Here is a 17480-nt window from a genome sequence, read left to right as displayed (position 1 = left end):
ACAGGCCATTGTTAGCTTTTTTGTTGGGTGAAAATGAGAAGCTAGTGTGACTTGGGGGGGGGGGTTAGAAATTACAGCTGTGTTTATACATAGTCCCCCATTTCAGGGCACCATAATATTTGGGACACATGGCTTCACAGGTGTTTGTAATTGCTTGGGTGTGTTTTAATGCCTCCTTAATGCAAGTAGAAAAGAGCTCTCCACCTAGTCTTTCCTTCAGTCTTTCCATCACCTTTGGAAACTTCTATTGCTGTTTATCAACATGAGGACAAAAGTTGTGCCAATGAAAGTCAAAAGCCATTGAGATATCTGCCAAACCGTAGGCTTACCAAAATCAACTGTTTGGAACATCATTAAGAAGAAAGAGCTCTGGTGAGCTTACTAATTGCAAAGGGACTGGCAGGCCAAGGAAGACCTCCACAACTGATGACAGGAATTCTCTCTATAATAAGAAAAATCCCCAAACACCTTTCCGACAATTCAGAAACACTTCAGGAGTCGAGTGTAGATTTGTCAATGACTGCTCCGCAGACGACTTCTGGAACAGAAATACAGAGGCTACACTGCAAGATGCAAACAACTGGTTAGCCACAAAAATAGGATGGCCAGGTTGCAGTTTGCCAAGAAGCACTTAAAAAAGCAACCACAGTTCTGGAAAAAGGTCTTGTGGACAGGTGAGACGAAGATTAACTTATCAGAGTGATGGCAAGAGCAAAGTATGGAGGAGAGAAGGAACTGCCCAAGATCCAAAGCATACCACCTCATCTGTGAAACACGGTGGTGGGGGTGTTATGGCCTGGGCATGTATGGCTGCTGAAGGTGCTGGCTCACTTTGATGATACAACTGCTGATGGTAATAGCATAATGAATTCTGAAGTGTATAGACACATCCTATCTGCTCAAGTTAAAACAAATGCCTCAAAACTCATTGACCGTCAGTTCATTCTACAATGATCCCAAACATACTGCTAAAGCAACAAAGGAGTTTTTCAATGCCAAAGTATGGTCAGTTCTTGAGTGGTCAAGTCCATCACCCGATCTGAACCCAATTGAGCATGCCTTTTATATGCTGAAGAGAAAACTGAAGGGGACGAGCCCGCAAAACAAGCAAAAGCTAAAGATAGCTGCAATGCAGGCCTGGTAGAGCATCACCAGAGAAGACACCCAGCAACTGGTGATGTCCATGAATCACAGACTTCAAGCAGTCATTGCATCCAAAGGATATGCAACAAAATACTAAACATCACTACTTTCATTTGCATGACATTGTTGTGTCTGAAACATGATGGTGCCCTGAAATGGGGGGACTATGTATTAACACTGCTGTAATTTCTACATGGTGAAACCAAAATGTATAAAAATGGCCTTTATTAAAATCTGACAATGTGCACTTTAACCACATGTGATTTTTTTTCTATTACAAATCTCAAATTGTGGAGTACGGAGACAAATAAATAAATGATGGGTCTTTGTCCCAAACATTGTGGAGAGCACTGTACCTGGGGAGGGGGGGTGATTTGGGTGGGAAGGGATGAGTTAACGGAGGGAACGGTCTCTGCGGAAGGTAGAGAGGGATGGAGATGGGAAGATGTGATTGAGATCCTGTTGGAGGTGGCGAAAATTTCGGAGGAAAGTGGACAGTGATGACTGCATTTGGTATTCACGATAAGTGCATGTTTTTGAGTGAAAGACATAGCTTGGAAACGGGCCCTTTGGGCCACAACGTCTCGCCAACCATCGCCCACCAACTTTCACTAGTGCTAGTTTATCCAATTTACTCCCTGCCCAGTAGGGGCAATTTACAGGGGCCAAATTGACTTTAAATTAAAACCTGCATGTCTGGGATGTGAGGAAACCCATGGAGTAACAGGGAGAATGTGCAAACTCCACACAGTACTCAAGGTCAGGATCGAACCTAGGTCTCTGCTGTTGTGAGGCAGCAGCTGTGCCAACCTCAATATTTTGGCCAATACGGTGGCGAAGCGGGAGAGTTAATGCTTTACAGCGTTTGCCCTACGGGCTGTCTATGGAGTTTGTACGTTCTCCCCGGGACCTCGTGGGTTTTCTCCGAGATCTTTGGTTTCCACACTTAATTGACGTACAATGTGTAAATTGTCGCTAGTGTCTGTAGGATAGTGTTATTGTGCGGGCATCGCTGGTCAGTGCGGGGCCTGTTTCCGCTCTATCTCTAAATTAAACCAAACCAATGAATTCCATATAAGTATGCAAGTGAAGCGGCATCCAGGTGGCCAGAAGGAATACATTTCACTCATTGGGGTAACATTCCTGCTGCTGGTGGGGTCTGACTGTTTAGGTTTCCCATGGGTGCTCCGATTTCTTCCCATATCGGAAATAGTGTGGGATGATCGGCTGCAAAATTGGCCCTGGTGCCACCTGGAGAAATTGTGGGTGGCTGGTGCCACCTGGAGAAATTGATGAGGAAAGTAGGATGAAAAGGCTTGCAAAGAAATTTGGTGGGGAATGGCATTGGTTTGAGATCTGGCATAACTTGATGGGATGGAATGACCCATGAGAAGATTTGGAAATTAACTTTTTCTCATTTCATTAATATAGTGGAATGGTTTGAACTACTTGCATTTTTTTCCGTTCTAAACTCATGTGTTTATGTCAATAAACAGTAAAATTATGGGAATTGCACCTTGCAATTCTGAAGAAAAAAAATCTGCCTTGTGTACAAGGGTGAACTGCTGTGGATGTTTAGGAGAGATTTGGAAGTATAGGATGATGTCAACATGCAAAATACCCAAAGCAAAAACTGGTTTCTGGAAATCTGATGTAAATGCAGAAAATGTTCTGCACAATATTTCTAATGCTGAAATTGCATCTGCTCTGTGGCAAGATAAATGTTACCATGTCATTGAGTCTGAAAAAGCTTGCAGATCCATTGAATTAGTGTCTCGTCCGAAGATCCATAAAGGTGTCAGTGCGGGCGGTTAAGGAGGCATAGAGAATACTGACTTCCATTCGTCAGGACATTGAGTACCAGAGCAGGAATGTTTTGCTCCAACATTATACTGCATTGGTCAGGTCTCAGCCTTGACCATTATGTTGAGATTTGGTCACCATACTAAAAAAAAATGACAGCAAGAGATGACGTAGTGGAGGATTGCTGGGATAAAATATTTCCGTGTTGAAACACTGGAGAAGCTAGGTCTGTTTTCCCTGGAGCAGAGGAGATTAAAGAAGGGATGTGATTGAGGTGTATAGATTCCAGGGTTATAAATGGGACAGATTTCAGGAAACCTTCCCATTTTAGATTTAGCTAAACCTGCCAGATTTAGAGTAAGGGGTAAGGCTTTTGAAGGGACCTTTCCACCCAGAGAATGGTAACCATCTGGTATACATTTGCGAAGAGCAATGAGAACAGTCGTTGACAAGAGTTTTTCTAGAAAGCATTTGAATTGCCAAGACGTAGGGTTTAGGCTAATCGCAGGAAGATTGGATTAATCAGGATGATTGCTCGTTGATTGACTGTCCTGCTTCCATGCTGTGACTACGTAGGCAATGCTAGTTTATTAACCCAAAGTTATATGATCAAGAACGTATTTAAATATTGTGATGTGAGCTGTACTTCAGTTGTCAGTCAAAAAACCTAATTATTCCAGCACTTTAGAGGTAAATGCCTTTATTCAATAAGCATTTCATTTGGATGAGAAAATTACATAACTTAGCATTTAAATGGTGTGTCCTTGCAGTTAATGTTTAGCACCTAATATTTTGCATAATTTCAAGTTGACTAGAGGATTTAGAACACTTGTACTTATCCTTGGGTGTGTACATTGGCAGTACTGGTGAAAAGGTAGACATGACATGTCTGACTATATCTTGCACCATTCTCCACTGCAGTTCAAATGTGGACTCATAGATCATTTTGCGTTTTGAGGGCATGTATTGAGCTTAATGACCCTGTATGTCCCATTCTTGAACCTGCTGGTGAAATAGTGATGCTTTATTGTTCTCTATCTTGTGCAAATGCTGCAATATTAAACATAGAATGATCTGTACTAAGATAGTCATTCACTACAATGATGGGGAGGAGTTTAAATAGCAGGCCAGGTACATTAAAGGGCTACATACAATCGGTTGTAGGAAAACTACTTAAAGCAAACACGAGTTATGCACTAGGCAAGACAGCTGACATTTTGAGTAAAACTATTGTAAATATCCTCACAGTCACTTTTTTAAAAGTATATAAAATTTGATGGCTCTGGAGAAAGATGAATCAATTGGATGAACTCTTAAAAAGCTAGTGGGTGTGTTTCTCGGTATAAATGACCGCTCCAAACTGCACTCTGATTTGGGATTAAATGAATTCTAAAAAGCACATTTTATTTCCTGTACCCACTCTCCAACAGTCCACTAATAGACCCATGAAACGGGTACCCATTGTGCTGTAGTGCATGCACTTTCAGTTGCCTCCACCAGATTTTGCACTGTATCTTCTAGTTCATTGTTAACCAGTGTCAGATCAAACCAATGTCCATAGGTTTGCTGTAGGATTTCAGATTCCTTTTGGATCTTCTTGAGAGATTCAGCCTGGGGAGAAAATAGAACTAGATTAGCCTTGAAGTAATGTTCACTCATTTGACCAAAAAGAAACCCCTTGTCTATTACCTAATTGGATGTGGCAGTGATTATCATCGGTTTTCTAAACCAAGGGAGAATCTTTTACTGTCGATGGATCCATTAAATGCTGGCTTTGCCTGTAAAAGCCACAGCCAGTGATTCTGAGCTATATATAGATAGATGTGCAAGATAGTCCATTTTAATGTTTAAATGTTATGGCCTCCAGGGGTTTTGTTAATGTATATTGGGATTATTTTTATCCATATTATTTCTACCTATAATGAATAATGCTTACATCGCATTTGATAGTTGATTTCGTGCCTCGTCTGAGTTTGGGCTCCATATTTTGTTTCTTCTTAATTATTGGGGGACCTTGTGTTCCTTCAGACTTGCACCTTTCCCCCCACCCCTTCTGTTCATTGTAATGACTTTCTAGTCCATATACCCACTGTTACCCTTGTACTTCGTGACATGCTATTTAAATTGAGCTAATTTAAATGCAAGCAATAGAAATTAATATCCTGGATGAACATTCCTCTGCTTTTGGGTTTGATTTTACTCCTTTGCTTCACACCACTCAAATCACCCAATTTCCCTGCCACTGTCAATGACAAGTGTTACTTGAGGTGGCTGTTTCATTTTGAACCTTTTCCACCCTTTATTGGCAGTAATTCCCTTTGTTACAGGGTTTCATATGCTCTTGTATATAAAAAAAATATTTCCTCACAAAGGATGAAAAGGCATGAACATTTAGGCACGGTGTACGATGTTGGCTCTGGTCTGGAGAAAAGGCTAAAATTATGGAAGAATGGTTTTGGGGACATTCCTAAACTGTTTGCTTTGAATATTATTTTTGAATGGTGATTGACATGGATACAAATCCATTCCTGAAAGTGTCAAAAAATCAGTAGAAACATGCAAGTTTTCCGCTATCTCATACCATTTATTTAATATTGCTATATAATGAGACTGATTCTAGGTGTTATGAGTCACAGCACCATGATTAATCACATTTTGAAACCTTTGTTCTAATGGCTATATTTTCAAATCCAGAATGTTATTTAAAAGTGGTCTTCTAGCTCTGTTTCATCTAATTGATGCAGTTAACTATTGAGTTCCAATATAAAATGGAGGGGGGTAAAAAAGCCTATTAAAACATTCTATCCTTTTGCCTTTCTACAGATCGGCTCATGGGAGAGTTGATACAAACCTCTAGTTCTCAAACAGCATTTCCCCTCTTTCCTCAGTTAGAGCTGCCCAGACTAATATTGTAACTGAGAGTAGTGTGACTGCAAGATCTTTCTTAAGTGGGGTTACAACACTTATTTTCATTTGGAGAAACTGCCACGGGGTCCAATGGTCACTATTTTATTTTCCTTATTTCCCGATTTATGTCTTGTAAATCCAAATTATTTTTCTTCATTACTCATTTTTTCTGAACTTGAAACAGTTTGATTTCAACTTAACTTACTTACTAAAAAAACACTATACCTGAGTGCCTGGCAGAGTTGCAGAGGGAGCAGCAATGAAAACCACCAGTGGCGCGAACTCAGCCGTTCTGAGAACCTTCAGGGCCTAGTAATAGAGGGAATACAGGCAGGGTAAGGATAGTACATTGCTGTATGGCAGAATATGCCTGGTTGTGAGCAGAGATGGCATTTTTGTCCTAGAATGGCAAAGCGTAGATAGCATTTAACCTACAGCATTACGAAACAAAATCATGTAAACACCATTTTATAGTGCGACCACAGGGTTGAAATTCAGCCTTGACTCCTTATGCTAAATGCTTTAGGTAGCTGAGTGTTATATTTGGCTTCCAAAATTCAGCTCTAAATTGTGTGTGGTTTCTGCTATAATGCATGCTTCCCACTTGTGATGAACAAATTTCTACCCTCAAGTAGCAGAGGTGTTGAACCTGCCTGGGAATCGGAAGATTAAAGGGGTTCAAGCCCCAATCCAAAACTTTGGGAATCAAATTCAATGCAACACGAAGAGAGTGTTAACTTGATTTATTTTGGAAGAGATATTGAAGAGGGCTTGGTGACTGGTACAAGATCCAGAATTACTATTCAAAATAAAGTACACAGGTCTTCTGCCATAGCTTATTGCTCAAGATCATTATAAAATCTGGAACATTTTTAGGCAGTAGTTTATTTTATGTTATAGGTTTCCGGCACTCTTGGTTCCAGAGCCTTTTTGGATTATCCAGTTTTCTGGACCAACAGGGTCACATGATAATGACATGACAATACACCCCTTTGGCCTGCTGATGACACTCCTCCTGGATTTCTAAAGCACCATTGAGTGCCAGAAATTTAATAAAATAAATATAAAATGTAAACTGAATAAATGGAATGATTTGCTGACCCGTCCGTCCCCAGCTCGCACCACCTTCACGGCTGTTTAGAGCCCTGAATTCCGACGTCAGGTGCATCAGCGAACCCTTCATCCACTGAAAGGACACAAAGTGCTGGAGTAATTCAGTGGGTCAGGATCTCTGGAGAACACAGATGGGACCCTTCCTCAGACTGATTCAGTCGGCGGAGTTACTCCAGCACTTCACGTGTCGTTTCACTTTAAAACTAGGCGCCAATGTCGCCACCAGCAAGCCCTTCTTCACCAGTTCACACAGTAGCCCTTCAATGTGACCCCCCCCTCGGCCACCGTGGGGCTCCATCCCCTCTCACCTGTTGTCGTTTCCAAGGTGGAGTATGTTGGCAACTTCGGGGTAGGGGGGGGGGGGGAGAGAGGGAGAGGATTTGGCAGTTTTGTATTTGAAGAGATCACCAAGAGGATTGATCAGGGCAGGGCAGGGGATGTTCTCTGCCCATATGTACTTTAGCAAGGCCTTTGACAAGCTCCTGCATGATAGGCTCACCTGGAAGGTTAGATTGCATGGTGCTGGATGTTTTCAAGAGAGTTAGAATTAGCTCTTAGGGCTAAAGGAATCAGGGGATATGGGGGAAAGATGCTGGAACGGGGTACTGATTTTGGATGATCATATTGGATGGCGGTGCTGGCTCGATGGGCCGAATGGCTGTCTCTTACCTACGTTAACAATTTAGATGACAATACAGTTAACATTGTTAGTAGATTGGCAGATGACAGCAAAATTGGCCGCATAGTAGATTGCGAGGAAAGATATCGGTAAGTGCAACTGGATTAAAATCTGTTGGGAAATTAGTCAAAGGAATGAGATGGCCCTATTGTGCTCTAGTCAGCTTTTCCAATATATTAAAAGTTTAATCTATGGTGTCCAACAAACCATGTCCCCCACTGTATTAGGTCGGAGGCTTTTTGTTTTATAATAGAACATTTGAATATAATCCTCTGGAATAGGGCAGCATGGTGGTGCAGCGGTAGAGTTGCTGCCTTACAGCTCCAGACACGAGTTCGATCCTGACTCTGGGTGCTGTCTGGACAGAGTTTGTACGTTCTCCCCATGACCGTGTGGGTTTTCTCCGAGATCTTCGGTTTCCTCGCACACTCCAAAGAAGTGTAGGTTTGTAGGTTAATTGGCTTGGCCTAAAACGTACATTGTCCCTAGTGTGTGTAGGATAGTGTTAATGTGCGGGGATCGCTGGTGGGTAGGGACTCGGTGGGCCGAAGGGCCTGTTTCTGTGCTGTATCTCTAATCTAATCTTAATTAAATGTTGTTAGTTAGATTTTGGGACATACCTGGGGCTCAATGTCCACCACTGCAATTTTCCCCTGTCCTTCGTTGATCTGACGGATTGTCTCCAGCTTTGTTCCAAACATGGCCCCTTGGAAGCTTCCATATTCCAGGAATTCATTTGAGGTAATGTTCTTCACCATGTCATCATTGGAAATAAAGTAGTAGCTCTTTCCATCTTCTTCATTGCCCTTTGGTGACCTTGAAGTGTCTAGTAACGGAAAATAAATATAAACGGTTCATTTTTGTGAGGTGGGGAGAAGGGAGCAGATTATGAAGTGGAAAAGCAAGATTTTCTGTTGTTTCTGCTAATCAGATTATAATTCTGCCAATTAGCGCAGAGCAAAATATTGTATTGGAATATGGGAAACTAGTCAACAATTTTGCATTTTCCCTTTGGAGCCCTTTACGCCTGCAAAGGAATTTGAATGGAAAGTTCCACAAATTGAAGATGATTTGATTCCTCAGTAAAAATACTCGCATGGATGACATTGAAAAGTTTAACGATAACACATAATGACACACAAAAACAGGTTTAAAATCTTTGTGATGAAGGCATAGAGTAATACAGTGTGGAAACAGGCCCAACTTGCCCACACTGGCCAACATGTCCCAGCTACACTAGTCCCACCTGCCTGCATTTGGTCCATATCCCTCCAAATCTGTCCTATCCATGTACCCGTCTAACTGGTTCTTAAATGTTGGGATAGTCCCAGCCTCAATTGCCTCCTCTGGCAGCTTGTTCCATACACCCGCCACCCTTTGTGTGAAAACGTTACCCCTCAGATTCTTATTAAATCTATTCCCCTTCACCTTAAACCTATGTCCTCTGGTCCTTGATTCACCTACTCTGGACAAGAGACTCTGTGCATCTACCCACTCTATTCCTCTCATGATTTTATACACAGAAGGTGTATACATGATTCGTTAAGCTTTAATTAGTTTTGCATTAGGTGTCCTTGGTGAAGTAGATTTAAGAGCAACTATCACATTCTCTGGTTGGGCACTGCAGATCTTACAGTTGCTTTGGTGGAGCACTGTTGATGTCCTCAGTGCAGGACATAGTTGGTTTTTCCTGGCGAGGAGCCTGAGAATAAGAAAACCAATCTGGGGACAAGGCACAACCTCTCAGCAGACATCTTAAAACAATCTCTGAAAAGAGAGTGCCCCAGATTGAATTGCTATCACCCTAGGCCTTTAAGTACAACTATTTTTGGGTTAAGCTATAGTCAATTAAAGTATATCCTTTGAATCTCCTTCCAGAATTAAATTTATTGCAAAGAAAACAGTGTAGAGATAAAAAATATATTTGAATGGAACTGATCATTTGGGAAGAGGAACCTACACTGTCAAAAATGATATTATTTCTCAAGACAATGGCAGGAAGCTATATTTGCTTCAACAACAATGATACAATGATTGTTTTTTTCTGCAGCCCTCAGCTGGCACTTACGTGGAATTGGATAGGCAAACTTGTCAGAGTGTTTAGTAATCAGAGCATTTTTGATGTGACTTCGCCCGACACCATGGGCCCCTGCAAATGAAAAGGAAAGAATTTTAGTATACTTGTGAGCATTAGTAAATGTGATACTTCATTGCAGGGTGTTCTATTTGGTGTTGAGGCTGAGACTCTGTTTCCTTGCGCCTATTCTCATTATATGCTTGGTGAAATGCACACAGTATAGGAAATGCACATGTCATCCATCCACTAAATGGAAGGATTCTGCTATGCTGGTCTAAATTTTCAATCAGATAAAGCGACATTTAATATTTGAAAGGAGTTTGATAATCTAACAAAACAGACATAAAACAGTATGATGTGATGATAAACAGTCGATTGCAGTTAATCAGTAATGCTCACCAAGAAGCACTAGAGTCTTTCTGTTGAATGCAGGGAGTTGCACCACTTCTTCATAAGAGACTAGATCCAGGCGATCAAAAACTATGGAGAAACAACAGCCAAAAGCTGTAAGCTTAAACTAAAATAAAGTGACTGCTGCCACTTTGATGTGTACAGTAACAACTGCTAAAGCACTGGAGGGTAGTGACAGCAGTTCAGAGTATGTAATAACACAATTGTTGTGGACACAGCAGGACATTTACTCAGTCTGTATGACAATAATATATCTCAGTACACAGCTTTCCTTTAACAACTATATTGTGCCTTTGATTTACCAAGATGTAACATCTATATACAAACTCTCATTTGTTTGTTTGTTTGTTCCTGAACTACAGCCAAAACGGCACACGATAGCGCAACAATTTTAAGCCCACCTTACTCACCGTCGTCCCTTTGGTGCTAATGGAAGAAGCTTCATTGAAATCGGTGTTATATTTTTTAGTTATTCACATTTTAAAGTTCACATCTATCTCCTAGGGAGGGAGGGGGAGGGGGGGAGGGAGGATAAGGGGGTGGAGGGGAGTGGGGGAGGAGAGGAGGAGAGAGTGCTGCACCAATGCAGGATAGGTTTGGGCTCAACGGGTCCACCTGGTCTATTTCATATAAAATATGACTGATAGTTTACATTTTTTGCAATTAATATCTCCATCTCCTGACCAGAAGGGTAAGCAAGCAAGCATCTGGTGTTCCCCATGTATCCCAAACATTAATGAGCAATGCCACGTAAAAAATGACGGAGGTCATACTTGCGCTGTGCTTGGCCAGATACTTGTCTTTACACTGCTTTTTCTTCTTCCCAAATACACCACATCCTGATGTCACATCCTGATTTGCTGTATTCCTATTGGCCACACGCCTGTATCAACACAGTTTGGCAAAGAATAACGTTAAGCTTTTATTTGTTATAATGGAATCTGCTGTAAGATAATTGCACGTCTGAGAGATTGCCCTTTGGTCTTTTTTATGATGATATCAATGTGCTATCCTGGTGTCACTGCTCAGTTTCACAAGTAATATGCTGCAAGAGTTGCAGTTAAAACAATAATGAGCCAATAATGTGCTCTTTCAAACGTTACACCAATTATTTTGAATGATCAGAAAATTATGGGCCATTTCTTATTAATTTCCCAGAATGTGGTTCTTGCGTGAGCTGAAAGGATAGGAGCTTTGACATAGATTTCACTCTGGGCAAATATTTGTCTGGTTCTTGCATGCAATGTAAGAGCTTAGAATGACTGAACAAAATAAATATTCATTAATGCAATTAAATTATTACATCACACTGACAATTCTTATTCTCTGATATCTTGATTGTAAATTAATAGAGTGCTTTAATTTCCTCTCTGATCTGTACCCAACTCCATTCATTTGTAATTGATGCATGTCACATTCTGGAAAAGTGTGAATTAATTCAGCGCCTACAGCTGTCTTGGGAATAAATTTTGGATCCCCACTGTTTTTCTGAGTGAATTGTGCCTTTCAATCCTGACAAGACCAACTCCATGATTTTTAGATCTTGCTGCTAGTTTTCGATTCCCACGCCAGGAAAGCATCTCTGGATTGACACATTGAATTTTGTTGGATGATAACTGCAGATGCTGGTACAAATCGAAGGTATTTATTCACAAAATGCTGGAGTAACTCAGCAGGTTGGCAGCATCTCAGGAGAGAAGGAATGGGTGATGTTTCGGGTCGAGACCCTTCTTCAGACTGATGTCAGGGAGGCGGGACAAAGGAAGGATATAGGTGGAGACAGGAAGATAGAGGGAGAACTGGGAAGGGGGAGGGGAAGAGAGGGACAGAGGAACTATCTAAAGTTGGGGAAGTCAATGTTCATACCACTGGGCTGCAAGCTGCCCAAGCGAAATGATTTATTTTTAATTTGTTTCCAAGGATCTGGGTGTCACTGGTAAGGCCAGCATTTGTTGCTCATCCCTACTTGTCTTTGAGAAGGTGGTTGTGTCACATTTGTTGAATCACTGGTACTTCTGGTGAAGGATTTAGACCTAGATAGTGCTGAACTCCTTGAATTGTTGACTACATGGTCCAGGCAGATAGAGAATTTTACATCACCTTGTGCCTTGTAGCTGGTGGGGAGGTTTTGGGGTGTCGGGTGAGTCATTTAGTTTAGTTTAGAGATACAGCGCAGAAACAGGCCCTTTTTGCCCACTGGGTCCTCGCCGACCAGCGATCCCCGCACATTAACACCCACTAGGGCCAATTTTTACATTTGCCAAGCCAATTAACCTGCATACCTGTACGTCTTTGGAGTGTGGGAGGAAACCGAAGATCTCGGAGAAAACCCACGCAAGTCACGAGGAGAACGTACAAACTCCGTACAGATGGCGCCCACAGTCGAGATCGAACCCGGGTCTCCGGCGTTGCATTCTCTGTAAGGCAGCAACTCTACTGCTGCGTCATCGTGCCACCCCTGCATTTATTGCAAGATACTCGCTCTCTGTGGTGCTTTTATAGCCATGATAGTGGCATTGAAAGCCAAGGTGTGGGGTTAGACTGTACTGTTGGAGAAAGTCATTGCTTGGCACTTTAATGGCATGAATGTTACTTGCCACTTAACAACCCATGCCTGAATGTGGTGTAACTTTAGCCACATGCTTCATCTGTTTAGGAGTTGTAACTGGAAGGAAATGTGTGAATTTTCACCCTTGTAAGCTTACAATGTAAAGAAAGTCACTGATAATACACCAGAGGATGGTTGGACCTAAGGTGCTACCTTGCAAAATGCCTGCAATAACATCCAGGAGTTGACCAACATTCACAACAATCATCTTTTGTTTAAGGTATGGCACCAATCATCAGGGTCTTAACCCTTGATGTCAATTGACCTCAGTTTCATAGGGCTCCTCGATCTCACACTCAGTCAAATACTATGTTGACATCAGGGACAGTCATTCTCACTCCACTACCTGTTGATCTTGTTAATTCATTATTTAAATTTCACCAGGAACCCAGTGATCCTGGCAAAACTGAACCCAGGAAACTGTGAGTAGTTTATTGTGAGTAAGCACTACTTGGAAGCACTGTCCTTCATGCCTTTAGCCACTTTGCTATTGACTAATTGGGAGATAGTTACTTCCGACTTAAGCATTGGTGCAAATGCTTTGTGTTTACCTTTAGAACTCCCATGCTGGGCTGTGCCGTTGTGGAGGGCACGGATATTAGTCATGTTAGTCGTTTAATTCATCCCCACCTTTCCCAGCTAGATGAGGTAGACAGCAAAAATTTGACCTGATCAATTGGTTGTAAGATGCATTGTCTATTGCACTTTTGTTCAGCAAATGTTTCGTCCTGTGCGCCAATTTTACCAGGCTGACATCCTATCTTTATGTAGAAACAAGGAACTGCAGATGCTAGTTTTTACAAAAGGACATTTAATACTGGAGTAACTCAGTGGGTCAGGGGGCATCCCCATAGAACATGGGTAGGTGACGTTTCGTCCTAACCTGAAACATCACCTATCCATATTCTCCGGAGATGCTGCCTGACCCACTGAATTATTCACGGTCCCTTCTGTTTTTATGTGCTGCTCCCATCATGCCCCTGTAAATTAAAGGCACAATTTTGCAAGTGTGTCTTTATTTTTAAATAGATTTTATTTAATAGAGTGCTTTAATTTCCTCTCTGATCTGTACCCAACTTCATTCATTTGTAATTGATGCATGTCACATTCTGGAAAAGTGTGAATTGATTCAGCGCCTACAGCTGTCTTGGGAATACATTTTGGATCCCCACTGTTTTTCTGAGTGAATTGTGCCTTTCAATCCCTTGCCCTGTAAATTAAAGGCACAATTTAATCCATTTTAAAATAAGGCTGTAATGTAGCAAAATGTGAAAAAAGTGAAGGGGTCTGAAAAGGGACAGGAGCAAGGGAGAGAAATGAAAGCAAGGAGTTTGAAGTGACAATGGAGAAGAATATGAGATATTAAGACATTTTGGCAGAAAGAATGAGAGACAAAATAAGCCTAATGGTAAAACTCTAAAAATTGCACAAGAACAGAGAGACCTGGCTACAGATGTGCTTAAATCTTTAAAAGAACCATATATGTTGAGTAGCTGATTGACAGAGCATTAGGGGTGCAAGATTTCATAAACGATGACAGGGAGTTGCATTGAATGTTTGATAAAGGAATGATTAGCAAACCACTGGAATATTGTGCCCAATCCTGGCTATCACCCTGTGAGGAGAATATAAATGTCATAGGGTGGATGAGGAAAAGCTCCAGGATGATTCTGGAATGATGGTTATCAGAAATAAGTTCAGACTGGGGAAACCGTGCTTAGTCATGGAGCATAGAAGGTTGAGATGAAGGATGGAGGTGTACAAGCTCATGAGGACTTTAGTTGTGGGAAGTACCGGAAAGACACTCAAGGCACAAATTTAAAGTCAAGAGTAAAACAGAGAATAAGATCAGAGATATTTTTTATGCAGAGTAGTGGTGATTTGCATCTGTGCCTATTGGGATGTTGGTAGCAGATTTAGTTAGGGCTTTGAAAAAGGCACTGGATGGGCTATGAAATTAATTTACAGGGACATAGAGAAAGAGTGAGCCAAGCAAAATAGACCCTTCCGCAGGGAACTGACAAAGACTCTTGGGCTTCTGTTGTAATGATTTCAATAATGGTACAAAGTAAGAATGTGGGAGATATAACAAAAGATGAGAAGGCAAGGGACAGGCAGGGTGGCGAAGGTAGTGGCAATGAAGTACAGGAGATACTGAATATAGACACAAAATGCTGGAGTAATGCTGAAGAAAAGGAATAGGTGGCATTTTGGGGGTCGAGACCCTTCTTCAGAAGGATCAAAGTCTGAAGAAGGGTCACGACTCAAAACGTCATCTGTTCTTTTTCTCCGCTGATGCTGCCTGACCCGCTGAGTTACTCTGGCATTTTGTGCCTTATCTTCGATGAAAACCAGTAACTGAAGTTCCTTCCTATACAGAAAATACCATCCCTTTATGGATATTTTTTCCAGGTCTACCACCATATTTTTCCGTTTACTTGTTCCTTTCTTATATAGCTTTGTAGGAACAAAGTGTACCATTCCTGCAGCTCAGGAGAGGGAATCAGTCCAGTGGTTTTGCCTGTATTTTCCAGTGTGCCTTGCCACCAGTTGGGATCATCCTTACTGATTATCTTGATAATGTCACCAGTCTCAAAACTTAATCCAGCTTCCTTGCAAGGGATCAGATCATCCTTCTTTGGGTCGTAATCAAACTGAGCTCGCATGTACATCTGAAAAAAAAGATTAAATAATTATTTTGCATTCTCAATGAATTTTCTATGGACCTCAAAACAGTGCTGATGCTGATCATATTGTATCATATTACAATAATGTAAATCAAGATCCTCAATATTATCCAAAATAGCTCCATGATATGAAGTATTTATCTGTGCACCTGAACCCCACAGATCAGTAAAGAGTAGGTTCAGTCCTCAGTCTGTGCTGATTTAGTTGACCCCAACAGGAGAGGTAGTACAAAGAAGCTCAGCATAGCATTATAGAGAGCTCTGCCATACGGCTATGGAGGCCAAGTCAATGTATATATTTAAAGCAGAAATAGATCGATTTTTGATTAGTACAGGTGTCACGGGTTATGGGGAGAAGGCAGAAGAATGGGATTAGGAGGGAGAGATAGATCAGCCATGATTGAATGGTGGAGTAGATTTGAGGGGCCGAATGGCCTAATTCTGCTCCTATTACTTATGATGTAATAATCCCATTTGTTAAGTGATGAATCTTGGCTAACACATTGGGGTTAAGTGCCAGTTAGTAATAAAATATCCAAGGACTGTACTCCATCACAAGCGTCTTAAAGTACTGAGAAAATTGGAGGGCTAACATTATAACATTAAAGATATTAATATTTCTTATTGAATTTCTATTTCCAAATTGAACAAAAGTATTGGAGTATTGATTAACTCTCTGACCAGCATGTGGAGACCAAGAAAGGCAAAACTTACTTCAGGTACAATGCCCTTCACTCAAGCCCAAATTTCACCGTTAGCGGTAAGGAACCAATGTCTATCGTATCACCGTTAGCGGTAAGGAACCAATGTCTATCATTCACCTCCCAGAGAGTTGCTAATGGAGTTTTACAGGCTTGTTTGAACCACTTTGAATTCTGTTAATGTTAGTGATTAGACAAACCAATGGAGACACAAGAGACTGCGGATGCTGGAATCTGGAACAACAAATAATCTGCTGGAGGAACTCAATGGGTTGAACATAATTCACACTTAAATCATGTGCAAGAAATGAAATTAAGATGGAGAAAATAGATGGTCTTTAGAGAGCGATATAAAAGGAAGGAACACTACATTAGTTTTCTCCAAGGGAACATATTTGGAAGTAAATTTTTTCAAAACCAGTTCTTCATTTGTAATCATTGGCCATTAGATCGCTAAACTCTCAATTACTATCCATTTTATGAAATGTGGAATTAATGCATTAATACTCCATGTTCATGCAATCACTGTGATTTTCAGGCAGACGCTGTGGGAGTATCTTCATGTAAAGGAGCAGGTTATCTCTTCTGACAGCATTCGCTGCATTTCTGCTTTTGACTGCGCATCAATATTGACTCTTGATTTACCCCGATGCCTGTAACTCTTGCAGCAAGATCTGTGTGAGCCATTATTCACAAAATGCTGCAAGCATAATTGCTAACTGGTAAAACAATTATTCAAAGCATCGAAAAATAACATTAACAATACTCTGTTAATGTTTAAATAGAGCCCAGCAGCAATTGTAAGAGCAGCATGTTATGTAGAGTATTGTCAATGTGGTTTGGAGACAAACAGTGAAATGGAGTGAATGGGAGAAGAGGATTTGAGACAATATTCACCTTTCTTAGTGGTGGCTGATTAGAATACATTTCCTGTGAAACAAAAACCAATGAGAAGCACTCAATACAGCAATAAATTCACTTGCGTACATGTTGCCATTTCTCAGATAGTTATGTGGGGTCAGTTGATAATTGTGTTACATGATCATGGGAGTATGGGGAGAAGGCAGGAACGGGGTACTGATTGTGAATGATCAGCCATGATCACATTGAATGGCGGTGCTGGCTCGAAGGGCCGAATGGCCTACTCCTGCACCTATTGTCTACGATATGGAAGCGAAACTTTATAGCTCAGGAAGATGTCAATCGTTTTCCTGGTTTGTACAGTATTAGGTAGCTTCAGCTCAAGGAAAGAGAGTAACACAGTTTTCTTTGCTCACAAGAAATAAATTAGCGAGCATGATTGTTTTGAATCACTTTCCTGATGACGTGGCTTGAAAGCATGCATGAGCGG

At 41.2% G+C, this 17480-nt stretch overlaps 1 protein-coding gene across 2 annotated transcripts in view; it reads right to left on the bottom strand.

Moving 5' to 3' along the window:
* Positions 1 to 3603: 3603 nt before the first annotated feature.
* mpp1 (MAGUK p55 scaffold protein 1) overlaps positions 3604 to 17480 on the bottom strand; it is a 57747-nt gene continuing 43870 nt past the window's right edge. Inside the window, exons 6-13 of one of the 2 annotated variants that reach the window (XM_078411955.1) lie at positions 17027 to 17059; positions 15220 to 15413; positions 10907 to 11016; positions 10122 to 10202; positions 9714 to 9794; positions 8266 to 8471; positions 6079 to 6162; positions 3604 to 4557 (exon numbers count right to left, since the gene is read on the bottom strand). In XM_078411955.1, the coding sequence (XP_078268081.1) occupies positions 4381 to 4557; positions 6079 to 6162; positions 8266 to 8471; positions 9714 to 9794; positions 10122 to 10202; positions 10907 to 11016; positions 15220 to 15413; positions 17027 to 17059 (966 nt within the window). In that variant the 3' untranslated portion in view covers positions 3604 to 4380. The remainder of the gene's footprint in view (positions 4558 to 6078; positions 6163 to 8265; positions 8472 to 9713; positions 9795 to 10121; positions 10203 to 10906; positions 11017 to 15219; positions 15414 to 17026; positions 17060 to 17480) is intronic. The other variant, XM_078411956.1, reaches the window with a different exon arrangement.

Source organism: Rhinoraja longicauda, chromosome 15, assembly GCF_053455715.1.
Source record: "Rhinoraja longicauda isolate Sanriku21f chromosome 15, sRhiLon1.1, whole genome shotgun sequence".
Classification (NCBI taxonomy): Eukaryota; Metazoa; Chordata; class Chondrichthyes; order Rajiformes; family Arhynchobatidae; genus Rhinoraja; species Rhinoraja longicauda.
Note: the sequence above shows the minus strand (reverse complement) of the source record. Positions and strands in the feature narration are given on the sequence as shown.